The sequence below is a fragment of the Desarmillaria tabescens genome (genome assembly GCF_030435595.1).
Source record: "Desarmillaria tabescens strain CCBAS 213 chromosome Unknown EV420scaffold_65, whole genome shotgun sequence".
In the NCBI taxonomy this organism is placed as follows: domain Eukaryota; kingdom Fungi; phylum Basidiomycota; class Agaricomycetes; order Agaricales; family Physalacriaceae; genus Desarmillaria; species Desarmillaria tabescens.
In genome coordinates this window covers 110511-127087 of record NW_026848364.1, presented here as the reverse complement: position 1 = coordinate 127087, position 16577 = coordinate 110511, and the positions used below count along the sequence as shown (strand labels likewise).

Genomic DNA, 16577 nt, shown 5'->3' with positions numbered 1-16577 from the left:
ACTCTCGGCGGAGAGATTTAGCATAGAACAGAAAGGGTGGGCAACTTGAATGTCGAAAAATACCAGTAAATGCTGAGATTCTTGCAGTATTATTGTGGCATTGTCATCGGGTGCATGAGGTGATAGCGCGTCCTGGGTTGCTTGTGCGTCACTGATGCCGGTACCGGCGCTCTAGCAAGGAGAACGAAGGAGCGTCGCCAGGATCATGGTGGTAGGAGTAAACATTATTGATGCGCCGGCCCGTCCGGCATGTTTGTTGATCTCCGACCACCATCATATCCAATTCTTTGGCCGCCTCTGGATCGATGCTGTTCGAGTTGCCTTCCAAGACAGCGAATACTCAGGGGATTCGTTACTCATAAAGGTATGGCAGCATGGATATCGTTACTGAGCTTCGATTAACATACTTAGGGTTGATTGAATTCCAGGTAGCAGGAGAACCTAGCGATGAGTTCTACGCGAGGAGGTGAACAGGAATAACACGATGATGGGCACATACCATGTCAGCACCAGCGTCCAGACCGAACGTAGCGGTGTACAACTCATGGCCATCAGCTACAAGACAGGCGGTAGCAAAGTGAGATAGAGGGTGAAGATAGCCGCCGTCTCTCTACCTGCAGTCCATTATCTTCCTTGATCCGGTACAAAACCAGCCATTCATCATTTGGGTGCAGAGCTGCTGAAGACGATCAACACGAGGTACGTGGCACGAATATAAATAAGCAGACCTCCCTCCTCACTCATGTTCCTGGTTTCAGCGCTCAATCACACTTTACATCGCTCTTGTAGCCTACAGCACGCGATTTAACTGGTCATAGTCTTCAACCCCTTCTCCAAACGTGTCCTATTCGTCCGATCCCTCTCTTTACTCAAAGCCCCTTTCGTCTAGGAAACGGCGTCACGATTCTGCTTTCCGCTTACTTCCTGGTGGGATGGCCCGAGCTGACTGAGAGCAGAAATGAGAATATCAGATGGTGATTCTTGTGCTGTCTACGATGCGAAGCTACGATCTGACTACTGACGCTGCCAAACAGGCTCAAATAGCGCATGGATCCCTCCGGCCACGACAGGATACCCTACTACACCGGCACGTTATCACCAGGATTACGAGTGATCCCGTCAAGCTTGTTGATGAAGCACGCCAAGAATTTACCATGGAGAGTGTTAAATCGAGTCTGATGAGGAACGATCCTCTTCGGTTGCAAAAGATGCATACTGTCTCCCGGGATATGCTTACCTTGATTGTCCGAAAGGAGCCGCTCGAAGATAGACTTATTAAGTCAGGGTTGTTGAGGGGGATACGTCAGGACATGTCCCCGCAGTCTGGTAGCCAAGCCTTGGCAACATCCATGATTCGGAGCTAAACGCGGTCTGTCTTGACGAGGACATGAATGATGACGCCTGTGAGAAGGAAAGCATAGATGGAATAGACACTACTACTTATTATACAAGAGGACATACTCAGATCTCGGAGAGTTTGAAAGTTTGGAAGGAACAAATATTAGATGATTGGGGAAGGAATGAATTGTTATCGTTAGTTGACGTTGCTTCTGAATTCTCGGCAGAAACATGTTGGGAATCAACAGGTACTTCCGCTCATGGTTCTCTTCGTATTTGACCTTCAATGTTGGTTTGATCAAGTCCACGAACGGTGAAGCTGAACACGTACATGAGTCTCTCCAACCTCATTCTTCTTTGCAAGTGACAATCAGGCCTCCAGCTCGCAATGCCGACCATCTTGCTGAGAGTTCTTCGTCGTCAAACCATACAGGTTCAGGGCCGAGCACCACTTTCTCCAACAACGCACAATGCCCAGTGTCCGATGAATCAACATCCATTCTTCTTCGGGACTCGACAACGTTTACAAGACCGCCTATATTCTCCGCTGGAATGTGACCGCTTGGCATACTTAAAACACGGAGACGCGGAGCTATTGCATCTTGCCCCGATATGTATACCAGATCGTTGACCCATCGACCTGGTAATTCCGTGCTTGTGGCCAAGATGCGCAACTCCTCCAGTTTAGGAGTTCGGCGTAAAAAGTGAGGGAGTTCATCGTCTAGCCGAGCGCATTCCTGCGGCGATTGACCGCAGATGTCGATAGTGAGTGACGTGATGGGACATGAATTTGGGTCGGTAATAACTGGGAGGGAGATCCGGCTTGATATGAAGGACAGCTTCAGGAATTGAAGCGATGGGAGGATGAGGTGGGAATACATATTGATGCTGGAAGAAGAAACACGTTGAAGGGAGGGGGGTTCCAATATATGAAGGTGAGTCACGTCGTGTAAAGTGATTGGCTCTGCCAGCTCATCGATGAAACGCCAGCAGCATGCGAGGAAGAGCTTCTGTACATGTGGAAGTCTTTTGAGGGATTCATATGTCCGTGTGTTGTCACCTCCAGACATAAAGGCCTCGATGCTCGAAAATGGCATAGAAAAGTATGCCAAAAATGGCAAATCTCCAAAGAAACTTCCGAGGAGCCTTAAATTCGGAATAAACTGGAAAGCATCATTAACACCCCAGTCACGGAAATCACTTGGACCGCCTATGTAAAGAGTATCTAGGCGATTTAGAGAGCCCTTGCACACAGAAAAGTGTTGGAATGAGTTGAGAGGAAGGAAGACTGATAGTCGCTTCCAATACTGAGCGGTAGGGAGCAGAATTTGAAGGATCGGAGAGACGTTCGCAACACCATTCCTGCCGTGGAGACGAACGGAGAGATCGCGACCATTGGCTCGGAACAATTGTAAACCAAGTCTGAACACACGATTCCTGGCAAGCACCTTGTCTTTAGGTCTTTCATCTAGATTGAGTTCGATGAGAGACCACAACTCCGCAGTGTGTATAGCAACAGTTCTCCATTGCTGGCAAACATGGGAAAGGGTCCATGGCGACTGGTCTGGTTGGATCGATTCGATACCTATAGATGGATGTACGATCTCTCGAAAAGATCTATTAAACGCCTCGTCTACCGGCCTAGTACACGCACGAAAGATCGCACGTAGTACATCGTCCGGCAGATCGCGCACAGGGTGGACAAGAGCCTTGGCGTCGGAGATGTTGGAAGCAGCCTGGTCCCTTTCAGAAACCAAAAAATCCAACAACTTGCGTGTCGCGGCAATTTTCCCATCGTATTCGTCAAGAGTACGAGGGCCTCTGGCAGCGATCTTGACCAGATCTGCCTTTTCAAACTCCCTCGGCGGATTATTAGAAGGGAGAAGATCCTCGATCCTGGAAGACCTTTTAGGCTGCGAAAAGTCAGGGATAAATGAAGAGAAACAGGGATCGAATTGGGATTTGTCGGTCCGTGTTGGGGGTGTCGCCATTCTGATCAGGAATTAATGCATTTCTCGAATGGATAGAGCATAGATGAACGACCTTGCAACGGGGTAACGCTAGGTAGTATTGGATTCGAGTCAAGTTGCGTCTGAGTCATCATGTGCCAACGCACAGGAAGCAGTTGGCAAACAATTCTTTGTTCCCATCATCCATCAGCGAAGGGCGAGCGAAGGTCGCAGTAATGGCGTGCACCAGGATGGCTTTACAAGGTGATTATGGAATCGTAGTTCCAGTTCGAAGTTGATCGGAGTATTCCGAATTTGAAGAGCAAGTACAAATGGAAATTATCCAAAAATAATATTTATTTATTTATCTCCTTGTGTTTGAGTCAACCCAGCGAAGGTTCACGCTGTACACCTTATGCGGTTTGTGACTGAATAGGTGGGGCACTACGATTCGATGTAAAGTTGAGTTTTAACTTATTTGACTTTCGGCCGTATACTAGTCAAGAACTCTCCGCTGAAGCACACCGAAACTTGTTGACCTTAGTACTTCATGCCCAGCAAGTGGAAAGATCGCTCGAAGTTAACTGTTGATATCACATTTAGAAGCCGTGCACGTATTTGGACTGAAGCTTTGGCCGTACGCCGCTCTTCCCTATTCATTTATTCGAAATATAGAATATACCCTATTAACCGAGTCCAGAATGCTCGAATGAAGTAATGGGACTCCGAGTCACTGTTGGTCGGAACCGAGGCACTCATTTCGCATGCAAACGAGTCAGATACGCTTGTGGCGCAAAGACCGTTTTACGGCATGCATCTAGCAGCATGAATAATCACCGTCAAGACTCCTTTTCCTGCCGTGACGCGCGTCCAAGGCCCAATACATAAGATAACCGCCCGCTGGCCGCCCGAGTACTAAAACCTTTGTCATGACGATCGTACGCGGTCCCTTGTCTGTGCGAGGGATTTACCGCCTACGTCGGGTAAAATGTCGCTGAATAAGACTAAAGGTATGACATCTAGGGGGCATCTGCTGTATAAAAGGGATCGCATGTCCAGAGACCACCCAGCATTCCCAAGAGATGGCAGATCTCAGTGTGGCTACGGTGATGTCGCTTTCTGGACGAGTAGGCCTTGTTACAGGCGGAGGGACGGGGATGTGAGTCTCGGGATTCTCGAATTATAGCTCGTAGTTGACTCTCCGATAGAGGGTTCAGCATTGCCAAAGTCTTCGCTGCAAACGGAGCCAAGGTGTATATCACCGGGCGAAGGCTGGACGTGCTGGAGAAGGCTGCCGCATCTGTTACGGGCATCCCAGGATCCATTATCCCGTCTGTGAACGTTCTTCCTCCCAGGTATTCGTTGTTGACGCCACCACAGACTCCAGATGGACGTGACTGACGAAGAACGCGTCAAGGCCTGTGCAAAACACATCGAAGAAATCGACGGCAAGCTCGATATCCTAGTGAACAAGTTCGTCTATGACCTGCTCGATTCCCTTTCCCCTTCTAATCTCTTCATAGTGCCGGAACTGGCAGTTCCGTTCGCGATCCTGACTTCATCGCGAAGAAGTACGCAGCCACGGATCCTTTTGAACCGGAGACAGTAGAGACCTGGACAGACATCTTCGCGCTAAACACCATTGCGCCATTCTTCGTCATACGCGCTTTCCAATCCCTCCTTGTCAAAGGAGCACATTCTCGCCCTCAAGGCACGTCAAGCGTCATCAACATCAGCAGCGTGTCGGCAAAGATGAACATATCGCCCATAATTTGCGTATGTGCCCTCCCTCATGCTCAGGCTGCCATCATTTTGAACTAACCTGTTTTAGTTCGCGTACAGCGCGACGAAAGCAGCTTTGGACAAGCTTACTCTCGTTCTGGCAACGAGCTTTGCTGGGAGGGGTGTCCCCATTCGCGTGAACTCTCTGCAGCCAGGGGCGTTCGCGTCGGAGCAGCTGACTCCTGAGTTTATGGAGGAACTCAAGACTGACAAGCCAATGCCTGGGTTCGTCGCGCCGATACCTGCGAGGAGGCATGGGACGTGAGTGTGTTCAGCATTTGAATGAGATTCGTTGCTGATTTGGGTTGCTACTAGGGACGCGGAGATGGGGATGACAGCGATTTATTTAGCAGTGTCGGATTATACGAATGGAGCGGTTTTGAGCGTTGATGGTGGATTATCGCTGGTTAATCCTTAACTGTTTGAGTACTGTATCTGATGTAACGAGAGTAAGAAAATACGAAGTCACTTAGAAATGGCAAGTAGATAAGCTGAGGGTTTTGGGGATATCAGCTTCTTCAAAGGAATCGGAGGGATGAGGTCAAAGCTAAAGGTTGGACATACAATTCACTAACGAGCTTCTCCGGAATCTCTACTAGGGCGAGTGTTTCTTTTCGATTCACATCGAATTTCATTATGATATGGTACGGGTACAACAGTAGACAGATGATCCTTTCAAGAAAGGTACACAGAGGATAGTATAAACACTGTTAAAACGAATATGATGAGAGCATTTGCAATGTTTCGCTAAGGCATACTGTCAAGTTACAGGTATAGAAACCACAGGAGGGCCACAGAGAAGATCACGAGCCACAAAAGTTTTGACGAGAGCAGACGAAGAATCATCGCGTCAGTTAGTCTGTTCAACCAAACGTTGGCGAGTCACAGAGATGGCAGCGAGGAGCATAGTCACTCATGAGAGACCAGTTGTTCTTCTGCAAGCAGTAGCCTGTACCCATCTGAAATAAAATGAATATACTAAGCATGAACCGATGCATCTGCAGGACGTACCAGAGTCTTCACCGAACGCTTCACGCATTCTCGCCTTGCTTCTATCGATTTCTGCCGCCCGCTGACGAAGACGAGATTGCTTCTGTCGATAATCCTTGGCCATCGCTACTTCGACTCGGGCGATTTGCAGGTCCGCGGTAAATTGAAGGAGTTCTAGGTGACACTGGAGTTCTTCAGCTTCTCTCAAATTCAAATTCTTTGTGGTGTGCCGGGTCCATCTTCTCGCAGACAGTGCCCATCATCTGTCTGTATTTGAACATTGCTTCGAGGTCGAAGAAAGGAAAGGGCGTGGTAAAGGTGATGTAGACAGTAGTAGACGACGGTAGTGGTTGTAGTTCAAGCTGTGTTTGAAACTCCGACGCTGCCTCTTGTCCTTTACCACCATCACCACCACCATGCTCCCTTGCTCTTCGCGTCTTCGTTATCCATTCAAGTTTTTCCTTCTCTGCTAACAAGGACGCATCCGTTACTGGATATACCACGATGAATACGAACGACAAAGCTCAGGTATGAACCTGGTGGTATCTAGCACACGAAATGACGCGATCTCCAGACTCCAGTGTTGACTTCCGTGTCGGCAGCAAGGGAAAGAGGAGAAACGGGCGATGAGAAGCACACAACATGGCGACCCTCGAAACCAGCATATCGCGATTTCCATTATCGTCATCTCGGACAAGGGTAGACTGGGATACATGACAAGGTCTCGCTCAGATCGCGTATTCTGGCGACTTTAAGGCTTGTCGATATCATTTAAACACTCTGACACGGTCAAGTGGATGCTGCCGCGTTTTGCGTGGGGCAAGGATTATACTGCTGCGTTGAACGCGCTGATAATGATAAGCTTGAGGTGCGTCGCATGTATACAGGCAGCCAGATCTATTCCCTGACTTGATATTATAGTTCGTGAAGGTTTAGGACACAGGATTGGGAGACGTAGCTTGCCCTGGAGTCAATGAAAATATTTCCCGACCCTATTTTAAGTCGGCTGGATGCGTCTATCCATCTTATAACTGCGCCAAAGATTCATCCCACTCTTTTACGCCCAACCTCGCTTTCGCATTTCTCGAGAGAACCGTCATCCGCATATGGATAGAAAAATTCCGTCGTTCACACGATGAGCTTCCGAATCCAAAAAAAGAGAACTTGGGTCATGGTTTCTGGCCGTACTGGGAGGATGACGACAAGATTTTGCAATGCCGAAACAGCCCTCCACGGCCATCGCTGGGATACACTCTGAGCCACTGCTGTATAAAGAGGACCTCGTCCGAAGTCAGCATTCCACCAACATGGCAGATCTCAATGCGGCTACAATGATGTCGCTGTCGGGACGAGTAGGTCTTGTTACAGGCGGAGGGACGGGAATGTATGTTCTCTGCTTCCGATTACGAATACGACTCACTGTTGACTCCCTGATAGAGGCCTTATCATTGCCAAAGCCTTCGCTGCAAACGGAGCAAAGGTATACATCGTTGGGCGAAGGCTGAACGTGTTAGAGGAAGCCGCTGCGTCTGTTACAGGCCTCCCTGGATCCATTGTCCCGTAAGCAACAGTTTCCTTCCCGTGGTATACCTCCATGACGTGCATGGCAACAGACTTCAGATGGACGTGACGGACGAAGAAAGTGTGAAGGCCGGTGTAGAGCACATCAAAGGAATCGACGGCAAGCTCGATATCCTCGTAAACAAGTTCGTCTATTATGGTCTTTTCCTCCATACCCTAATCTTTTCGTAGTGCAGGCTTTGCCGCATCCCTTCGAGACCCCGACCTTGTCGCCAAGAGGTCCGTCGCGACGGATCCTCTCGAACTCGAGACAGTACAGAATTGGATGGATATCTTCGCGCTCAACACCATCGCACCATTCTTTGTCGTACGCGCCTTCCAATCCTTGCTCATCAAAGGAGCGCATTCCCGCCCCCAAGGCACGTCAAGCGTCATCAACATCAGCAGTGTCTCGTCGAGGCTAAACACGATGGCATATATCACTTGCGTATGTTTATTCCCTTCAAAAACATGATTTGGACCTAACTTCTGCTATGTAGATGGCGTATTGTGCGACGAAAGTAGCCCTGGAGAAGCTTACCCTCCTTCTCGCGACAAGCTTTGCTCAGAGGAACATCCCGATTCGGGTGAACGCAGTGCAACCCGGCTCGTTTGCATCGCAGATTTTAAGTCCTGAATTTATTGAGACAATCAAGACGAAGCCACCACCTGGGCTCGCAGCGCCGATACCTGTGAGAAGACAAGGAACGTGAGTGTTTCCAGTATTTGGATGAGATCTGTCGTTGATTTAAACTTCTAGTGAGGCGGAGATGGGGATGACAGCAGTTTATTTGGCTGTGTCGGACTACACGAACGGAGCGATTTTGAGTATTGATGGTGGGGTATCGTTGGTTAATCCTTGAATATTTGATTACCTGAAATGAAATATTTTCTTTCCCTCTCATATCAAGGCAATCGTGGTGCCCGTAAGTATCGGAACGTTTTAGATTGGGACCGGACATCGACCTGCCTTGACTGAAACTGTACTAGGTTCAGGTTCATGCCATGCACTTCCGTGCCTTTAGGCTCCGTTTTCTTTATGTGCAGCCGTGCAAGCTGTACATATTCGTCGCACCCGGCAATAACCGTGTCGTCGCTGAGGCTGCTGATCATCTCTTCCACTATGAGGCACACGAAGATGTGGAGTTGTCTATTGTCCACCACCTGCTTAGAGGGACAGGCCAGCGTTAAGCTGCAGGGTAAGGGTGTAGTCATGGCATAGTGAGTTCGTCTAATTTGCGCTGCGCTCATCTACAGTTTCAGTTTTGGATCATAGAGCCTGCTTCTAAGGTGCAACCTGCCTATCGGGAAACCTTTTATTGTCCCTAGCACCAGTGGTTATTGAGGTCGGAGGCGGCAAACATGAACCATAAACGATGTCCCGAGTGGAAGACATGAGACCTAGAGAATATATAACGACGACGATTTAAAAAACGAGGAGAAAGTATCACAAACGCATTTGCATCTTCGCGTTTGCCCAATAACCTTGCTATTGACAGGTTTCATCAGATATGATGGTTTTTTTCTCGCTCATCTCTTCCAGGATGGTCGGAAGAATCGTCGGACGTCCGTTATCATGGCCTCAAGGGTTCTATGAGCAAGAAAGGTTTAATGATTTGTCAATGTGGTCTAAACACATTCTCAGGAACATTATTACATGGATCGAGCAAAGTCCTGCCGAATCTCCACAGAATGAGCTAAAACGTATCTGTTCCGCCGAACAGGCACAAATATTGGAGTGGCTAGCAATGCCACAAGAACGCTCCACTTCCTGACGGGTGGCGGGTAAAAAAGTCAATACGGTGGCAGGTAAATTCAAGTAATTATTCCATCGGACTTGTTACTGACCGCATGTCCTGGGGTTTCAGGAAGGATCACACGGCCCGCCTTCCAACAGAGTCGGAGCAAACTTCAGCCCAATTTTCTCTAGTCCGTTATCAAAGTGGAGCTGCACTTGAATGTGAGCCCAGTTAAGAACGAATAGTTTGTCTTATCATGCCAACCATGCCATCGAATCGGCTTAGCTCTCACTACTTGCCGACCTTCATTCAATTAGCGCTTGACTGTAGGAGCGTCTTAAAAACTGGGAATGCAAGTATCGCTTGACCCTAACTTGAAGAGCCCCAATTCTTTCTTCTCATGGCCGCATTATTCATTACAGTCGCCTCGTTCCTCATAGCCTCGCTTCTTCGTTGGTGGCTTAAACGACCTTCAGTCAAGCACGTCAAGGGACCACCATCGCCCTCTTTCTGGCTAGGTGAGCTCTCATTCATGTATCTCAGTGTAAATACGTGTTCACACACCGCACAATCAGGCCATGAACGCATGCTCCGCGATCAGGGTAACGCAGGCGATCTCGAAACGAAATGGCGCCGGGAATATGGGAACCTCTATCGCATTGAGGGCTGTTTTGGTGTAAGTAAGCTCTGTACCTCTGTTCTTGTCACGATTAAATCAAATATTCGTAGCAAGACATTCTGGTTGTGTGTGATCCCAAGGCACTCGAGCATATTTTCCACCCTTCGAATCCCTATCCCAAATCGCAAGACAATAAGTTCATCCAGGGTCTTGTCACTGGAAAGGGGCTTCTCAGCGTTGACGGTGAGTGCTTATCCAGTCGAGTTCTCATGCGAGGCCATACTATCTAGTGCGTTTAGATGAAATCCACCGCCGCCAACGCAAGATTCTAAATCCCGCCTTCTCCCCTGCACTCCTTCGGAGTTCCCAAGTCATCTTTCAACAGTGCAGTGACAAGGTAGGTTCATTCGCGTCAATAAACGTGGCAATATTTAGAAGCTTGATGACAATCATAGCTTGTCGACGGTATTAAAGGATCTCTGACACGTACGGAGGAAACCCTCAATATTCATGATTGGACAAGTAAGGCCACCCTGGATATAATCGGACTAGGCAAGTGACATGCATATGCACCTCTCATTAGTCGACCTGATATCCAAAAGCCACCTTCCGGTACAATTTTGGTTCGCTCGATGGTCATAACAATGAGCTAGGACAAGCGATAAAACATCTCTTGTAAAAAGAGTCTTCCCTTTGTTTCTATAGCTGTCATATCTAACATACGAATCCAGTACGGCCTCACAGTCCAATTCAACGGCACTAGAACATCTTCTCGTAGCCTTGATACGAATGGTTCCGGATTCGGTGCTAGGATTCCTACGGCTGATCTCGACCCGAGAGATTCGCCAATTCATCAGTGTCGGAAACGTAGCAAAGAAAACCGCTCAAGAAGTCATGGCTAGCCTTGATGAGGTCCCGGCTATCTGTGGATTCCTTGGACTATAACCTAATATCATGCCTGTACATCTATGTACATTAGTGTACACCCATGTAAATTGATGCACATCTGTGTACATCCATGTACTTCCCTGAACTCCCATGAAACCCCGTGCAAAAGCGTGTAACTCTTGGCAAGGACACAGCCGCCATTCCCATCTCGTGACCCCCATGTAGGTACAACTGCCCACCCAACCTGACAGCCTTCATTGCAATTCACAGTTAAGTTTCCACGGAAGTTCACGGGAATCCATGCCCACCGTCACGGCGCTGTCACACGTGCATTTGATTTGTTGCAATAATTTCAATCATTGATTACCCCTTTATTGATGTCAAATCTAGCAAACATATGTCTATTTGACGTAATATGCAAAACATGTACTTTATCTAATAGTATTTTCATAAACATTACCACCCCATAGCATGGTCAGGTGTATCTCGACACACCGTCGCCTCATATTTCCAACAAATCCAATGTGCGCCCAAAATTTGCACCCTGAAATTTGCACCCAAAATTTGTGGCCTGTCACATATATCAGTCAAACCCATCATCCCCCAGCCCTTTATCACTATTCCTTTATTACCACCCGCTCTTTCATGGCTAAAAATCTCGTCGTTCCTCATCTCATTCCCTTCACCCTCCATGGAAGTTACTAATTCTCCATGCGGCGCTTGTTTCCTTTGTCAGAGAGGGTGCTCCTCATTCGTTGTCGGCGTCTACGACTTCCAAAATTCCACGGTGGGTGTACTCTCTTTATACTCTGTCTCGACCGCTCATACGTTTGACCCAGAACTGATGTGCGACATGCAGCTGCCTTTATGCATGCCACCAACCTCTCATCGCACCCGGAGAGATTGTCTACGTCTGCGATGCTACCCATTGCCGTGGCCAAGTACGGGTAAGCTCTCATTCGATGTCGCCCCACTCTCAATTCACACCGTGACCACAGCAACCCCACAACCTGCCTGTTTGCCAGTGCGGTGCTCCTGAACAAGCTCACTCTGCACAGGCGATGCCGTCCCCACCAGTCCAATCTGCGAACGATGTGCTCTCAGCCATTGCACTGACTTTTACATCCCCACCTGTAAATACTGCTCCCACCCCTTCCAACACGCAACCACCAGCTTCGGCTGTGCCACATTACAGCACGTCACCATTCACTCCAGCCTCTGCAGCTGTGTCCCCACTCCCTTTCCCACTAGTCCCCTCTGAAGTGGTCCATGCTCCGTCACTGTCTGCAGCGCTGACTCCACTTCAATCAAATCCCGCTGCTCTTGTCGCACAGGTGCTCGGCACTGCAGGCGCTTCCCAACCTCCAAATGTCCAACAGCCTGTACAATCCGCTGCCAATGATCTTCTGACCGCTGGGCTTCATCCGCCACCCTCTTTTCCCCAGTACATGGGACCCACCGGGCCCATCGTCAATGTTAGAAACAACCGGAATAGCACAAACCAGCGATGACAACAGTCCATCAACGCTTGCAGTGCTTTCGTACAAAATCTTGCAATGGGTCGTAACGGTAATCAGCCTGTTGTAGTCGAACTCGACATCCTCATAGATCCCTTGTGTTGTCCCAACGGTAATTGTCATCACCCCAACGGTGACGTTCACGCTGATGACCCCATGTCTGCCAAGTACAAAATTCTACTCTCAGACGTCCAACCTCTCATCGGCCACCTCCAGTCCCTCCATCTGGTCCTCCCTGTCAATGTGCACAAGAACGCCGAATGTTATGTTGACATTCAAAAAGCTCTGATCAATCATCAAGCTCGCAGCGATACTCCGAAAATTCCCAGATTCAATCCCGACCCCAATGCTGAGCCCGATAACAGTGGATGGTGCCTTCGTCAATTCCGCATGGTACGACATTCTACAAGATTGGTCTGTGCTCCAAGTGCTCAAAACAAGACCTATTTCACCTGGAGTAATCTTACCCAACATTGTTCTTTCAGCAAAGCGGCTAAGGAGTCGGGGCAGGCTGACGACCCAGGCTTTAAAAGCTATATTATGATCTGTGAGCACCTGACTAATCCTTGAAGCTTGAACTCACGAGACTCACCTCATATCATCCCAGCACCAACGAAGGGCAACATCATCCACTCCATTGCCAACTGCTATCTCGCAGACTTTGACTCTCCAATTCACCCTGTGAAAGCAGCCATGCCACATCCTTGTTTTGCAGCGCATGCGCTTTTTGGGCTTTCTTTCATTGCGCGAACATTTGGAGAGTATGCTGTTGGTCCCGACCAGTGATGCCTGAGACTATGTCATGGGGAACCCCCAGACCTACACCCCTCAGCATCCCCTATGCCCAGAGTCCGAAATTGCCCCCCCAATCCCCACATGCCTGATATCAATGTAAGTCCCAATCCAATACGACATCAAGTGAGCTTAACGACCCCACCTTTTCAGAATTATGCACCTGTTTTACCCCAGTCGTCTGCAATGCCGAGTTCACAACACGATCCTCCAGCAGAGGTCGGTAATCCACCGACCACCCAGCCCATCCATGTGCCGGCAAGTGATCGTTCAGCTCAGGTAACTTCCACATCAACCCTCGCCTTGACTTGACTCATGCCACAAAACAGCGCTCGATCCAAATGTTCGTACCCACCCATCGACCACGCACACCTCCTCCCTTCATTTGTCCCAAGTGGGATCACCCTGGAAAAGACCTTCGCCATGCCCTGCACACTCATATCGACACAGAAGATCCGCTCGTGATTATGGCTCAGAGTATCCCCCAAGCAGCCGAAGTCCTTTGGCACACTCTCCTTCACCTCGGCCACCTCAAATTCACCCTGCCTCCCAATGAAGCTATTGATCATCATGCTCATCCAGAACCTCCCCTTCCTGATGGCACAACAGTAGATTCGTGGTGGAATCCAGCTGGTTTCACTCGTGCAGAGATACATATTCACAACCAATCAGCGATGGGAAACAGCCTGCTGAAGGGGACCTTGACCCTCATTCTGGAATGGCTCCTTGATCCTACTCATCCTGACAGCTGCTACAGTTTGCTTCCCAGTGGATCGCTATACCTATACCCCCGCATGCCAGTTTACAATCTCACAGTGGACCAGTCTGCATTCTGGTGGGCACAGGGCTTCTTCCTCGCCCTGTGGATCCTCTCGACTCAACAAGCACCCCTGCCCCTGTTCGCACCCATTATACATGCTCTCCTTGCCGAAAATATTGAACAGTGTCATTACCAGCTAGACCAATGGCCTGCCGCAGCCATCAACGACATCGATCCCTGCCTAGCAGAGTTTCTCCGACCTTGGTTAGACCTGCAGAAAACACAACCCGTCTCCACCCATGCCAGTAAACTTGATCGACTTCGTGAGCCTGTGCCAGTGTTTCTCATGGAACATTGCGCAGGCATTGTCTCTGTGAGTTCTTCAGCCGTTCCATCTGGCTTGTGCTTATCGTGTTCCATTTAGCCTAGTGAGGTTGGTCTGGGACCCACCCAAGATCCTGACCTTCACGACAACCAGGACCGAGCCATCTGTTCCTTCCACATAGTTGGCCATTCCAATTTTGAGAGCCTGCCTGCCTTCTGAGCATATCACAGCAGATTTCACCAATCCTTCGGCTCACGTTTCGATGGGTTATCTTCCAGAGTAACGCTCGTGAGTACCGCCTTGTGCAAAAGCATGGTCAATGCCCTTGTTGAGTCGCCTTTGCAGTCGTCCCTCATCCAACGCATGGCCAAAGTGGCGCACAAGTCTGAATTCCTATTCATATATTGGCTGTTCAACCGCAAACTCGAGAGCCTGGCCTAACTCCAGCCATATCTCAACTATGACAACAGTCAGATTGTTTCCACTGAACAGGGCAAATTGCAGATCGGTGGTGACGAGCTTCTCGCAGACCTTGTCCTCACTTGTTTCCAGCTCGCACTAGAGATGTACCTCCGCAAGGACGTGGTCGGCAGAGGTACATGACTCCTCAAAACTATGACGTCCTGTCCATATCTTCCCGCCAGCGAACATGACAAGATCACGGTACCACCTGTAACCCCTGTATCTTGCCGCTCTCTAACACCTATCCATTCTCTAGTTCAAATTCGTGCTGCTCGATCCCAACAGTGACATTAAAAAACCGTCAGGCTCTAAGCTCCTGTACAACTTCGTGCATGCCTGTTGGTCAAGCGCTGATATCGGGTTCGATGGCTGTCTGGTTCAGTTGTTGGCCACAGGCCGATGGGAGGGCCTGACCACAGATGCATATTTCGACAGCATCTTCGATGGGAACCTCGCGCGATATAATCGGGCTTAAGCGTGTAGAGTAGTAGTGAATTGAGCACATGTAGTAGTAGAGTAATAGTCCAGTTGTCGTAGCCATAGCACTGAGCACTCGTTAATACATGCTATCCCAACCAATCTATATCTCCATGGGTCAGTCCAACCAAATTAAAAAGTTCATAAAAGAGATCCTCACTCGCCTTTGAAGCATGGCTCTCCAATCCATTGTTGTGCCTTGGCTTCTCCCTCTTCCACATCGGAGCTGTCACCATGAACCACATGCCGACAATGTCCAAGCAGTGTGTTCATCGCAGACAAGCGAGTGGGGGCGACATTGCTGTCAGAACCCACTACTTGTCGTTGTAGCAGAGAGGTAAAGACTCAAGAACCAGCCACATCTCTTCCCAAGGTCTCACGTGGTGTGGCCATCAGCCGGCATTCAAGCTCCCAACCACACTGTCTCCGTGCAAGTTCCCACATTAATCTCCTTGTACCATTATCCCATTCTCATCCACCTACATCTTCACTATGCCCTTGAGCAGCTAGCCGCAAGGTTTCTGCTGCACGGTTGGACATTGGTTGCTGTGCCTGATCTTCGCACCGTCTTCCTTGATGATATCACTCACCCATCCGTCCAGGTTCAACCATGACTTCCGAGGTCGAGTACTCCTATGACAATCTTCAAAAAAACCTCTCCCTGTTGCTGCACAACAAGCAGCCTACACAAGGTGAGAGTCTTCAACTTGTCGCCCTTTTGGAGCTTTCCAAACCTAATCTCCTCTACACCCTGGTTTGACATCCCTTACGCATTCTCTCCTTCCTCCTCTGATTGGCATCTGGAGAGACGGGTTGGAAACCGTTAATGCGGAAAAAGGGCGCAATTCCTGTGCTGCGTATGGGTATTCTCTCCCATGTCCTGATCTCCTCTGCGCTGTACAAAGCGAAGACAAGCTCATTCTCCTTCTTTCTTCTTGGCTATGCCTGAGGGTCGGATTGCTTGCACGTTTCAACAGTCACTATCTGGTCACCATGCAGAGTCATCAGCTTTGGAGGACCATCCTCCAGATGGAGTGGTTCACCAGCCATGGTTCTAGTGCCAATGCCTGAGGTGAAGCAGCTTGACGAGAGCAGGCTTCCCAATTTCTTGAATGTTGCAATCAAGAATTAACCACTCAAGTGTCAGGAGGTGGAGTGGCACGCTGGCTGAACAAGTATGTGGCGCAGTTAGAGCCAGACAATATCTGTGAAATTCTGTGGGGAAGTAGCCCAAGTACAATGAATCTGACAATTGCTCATGTTGACCCTCTCTCTATGTAATACTTGAATGATTTACTCGTTGTTACTAACCAATCCAGTTCGCATGTTGGACATGAACGAAAAGCCCTTTTTTGTTAACGTGTACTCCTACTTATCGA

At 49.0% G+C, this 16577-nt stretch overlaps 5 protein-coding genes across 5 annotated transcripts; 4 read left to right on the top strand and 1 right to left on the bottom strand.

The window, feature by feature from the left end:
• Positions 1-1499: 1499 nt before the first annotated feature.
• On the bottom strand, positions 1500-3608 carry EV420DRAFT_1079745 (uncharacterized protein). The gene is made up of 3 exons (XM_060465707.1): positions 3382-3608; positions 1670-3330; positions 1500-1619 (listed from the first exon to the last, which is right to left on the bottom strand). The coding sequence occupies exon 2, from the start codon at positions 3327-3329 to the stop codon at positions 1686-1688; it is 1644 nt and encodes a 547-aa protein (XP_060324251.1). The 5' UTR covers position 3330; positions 3382-3608; the 3' UTR covers positions 1500-1619; positions 1670-1685.
• A 761-nt stretch (positions 3609-4369) lies between these two features.
• Positions 4370-5487, top strand: EV420DRAFT_1649756 (uncharacterized protein; the record flags this gene model as incomplete). The annotated part of the gene is made up of 6 exons (XM_060478356.1): positions 4370-4446; positions 4496-4618; positions 4668-4760; positions 4811-5063; positions 5119-5330; positions 5385-5487. 6 exons carry the CDS (start codon positions 4370-4372, stop codon positions 5485-5487), a joined length of 861 nt encoding a protein of 286 aa, XP_060324250.1.
• A 1786-nt stretch (positions 5488-7273) lies between these two features.
• On the top strand, positions 7274-8482 carry EV420DRAFT_1649754 (uncharacterized protein; the record flags this gene model as incomplete). Its single annotated transcript, XM_060478355.1, has 6 exons — positions 7274-7443; positions 7497-7619; positions 7673-7765; positions 7812-8067; positions 8120-8328; positions 8380-8482. The coding sequence occupies 6 exons, from the start codon at positions 7274-7276 to the stop codon at positions 8480-8482; spliced, it is 954 nt and encodes a 317-aa protein (XP_060324249.1).
• A 1035-nt stretch (positions 8483-9517) lies between these two features.
• EV420DRAFT_1079397 (cytochrome P450) lies at positions 9518-10978 on the top strand. The gene is made up of 7 exons (XM_060465706.1): positions 9518-9876; positions 9934-10034; positions 10088-10220; positions 10277-10374; positions 10433-10529; positions 10580-10652; positions 10709-10978. The coding sequence occupies exons 1-7, from the start codon at positions 9759-9761 to the stop codon at positions 10920-10922; spliced, it is 834 nt and encodes a 277-aa protein (XP_060324248.1). The 5' UTR covers positions 9518-9758; the 3' UTR covers positions 10923-10978.
• Positions 10979-13258: 2280 nt separating this feature from the next.
• EV420DRAFT_1649752 (uncharacterized protein) lies at positions 13259-15196 on the top strand (the record flags this gene model as incomplete). The annotated part of the gene is made up of 8 exons (XM_060478354.1): positions 13259-13273; positions 13328-13453; positions 13504-14307; positions 14359-14439; positions 14493-14547; positions 14605-14642; positions 14707-14844; positions 14978-15196. 8 exons carry the CDS (start codon positions 13259-13261, stop codon positions 15194-15196), a joined length of 1476 nt encoding a protein of 491 aa, XP_060324247.1.
• Between the last annotated feature and the right edge of the window lie 1381 nt (positions 15197-16577).

What these genes read in the sequence shown, in the direction of transcription:
- EV420DRAFT_1079745 (XM_060465707.1), bottom strand. Translation starts at nt 3,329, where the DNA reads ATGGCGACACCCCCAACACGGACCGACAAATCCCAATTCGATCCCTGT.
- EV420DRAFT_1079397 (XM_060465706.1), top strand. Translation starts at nt 9,759, where the DNA reads ATGGCCGCATTATTCATTACAGTCGCCTCGTTCCTCATAGCCTCGCTT. An exon ending in ATCGCCCTCTTTCTGGCTAG is followed by an intron (nt 9,877 to 9,933) that starts GTGAGCTCTCAT and finishes CCGCACAATCAG; the next exon opens with GCCATGAACGCATGCTCCGC. An exon ending in GGGGCTTCTCAGCGTTGACG is followed by an intron (nt 10,221 to 10,276) that starts GTGAGTGCTTAT and finishes TAGTGCGTTTAG; the next exon opens with ATGAAATCCACCGCCGCCAA.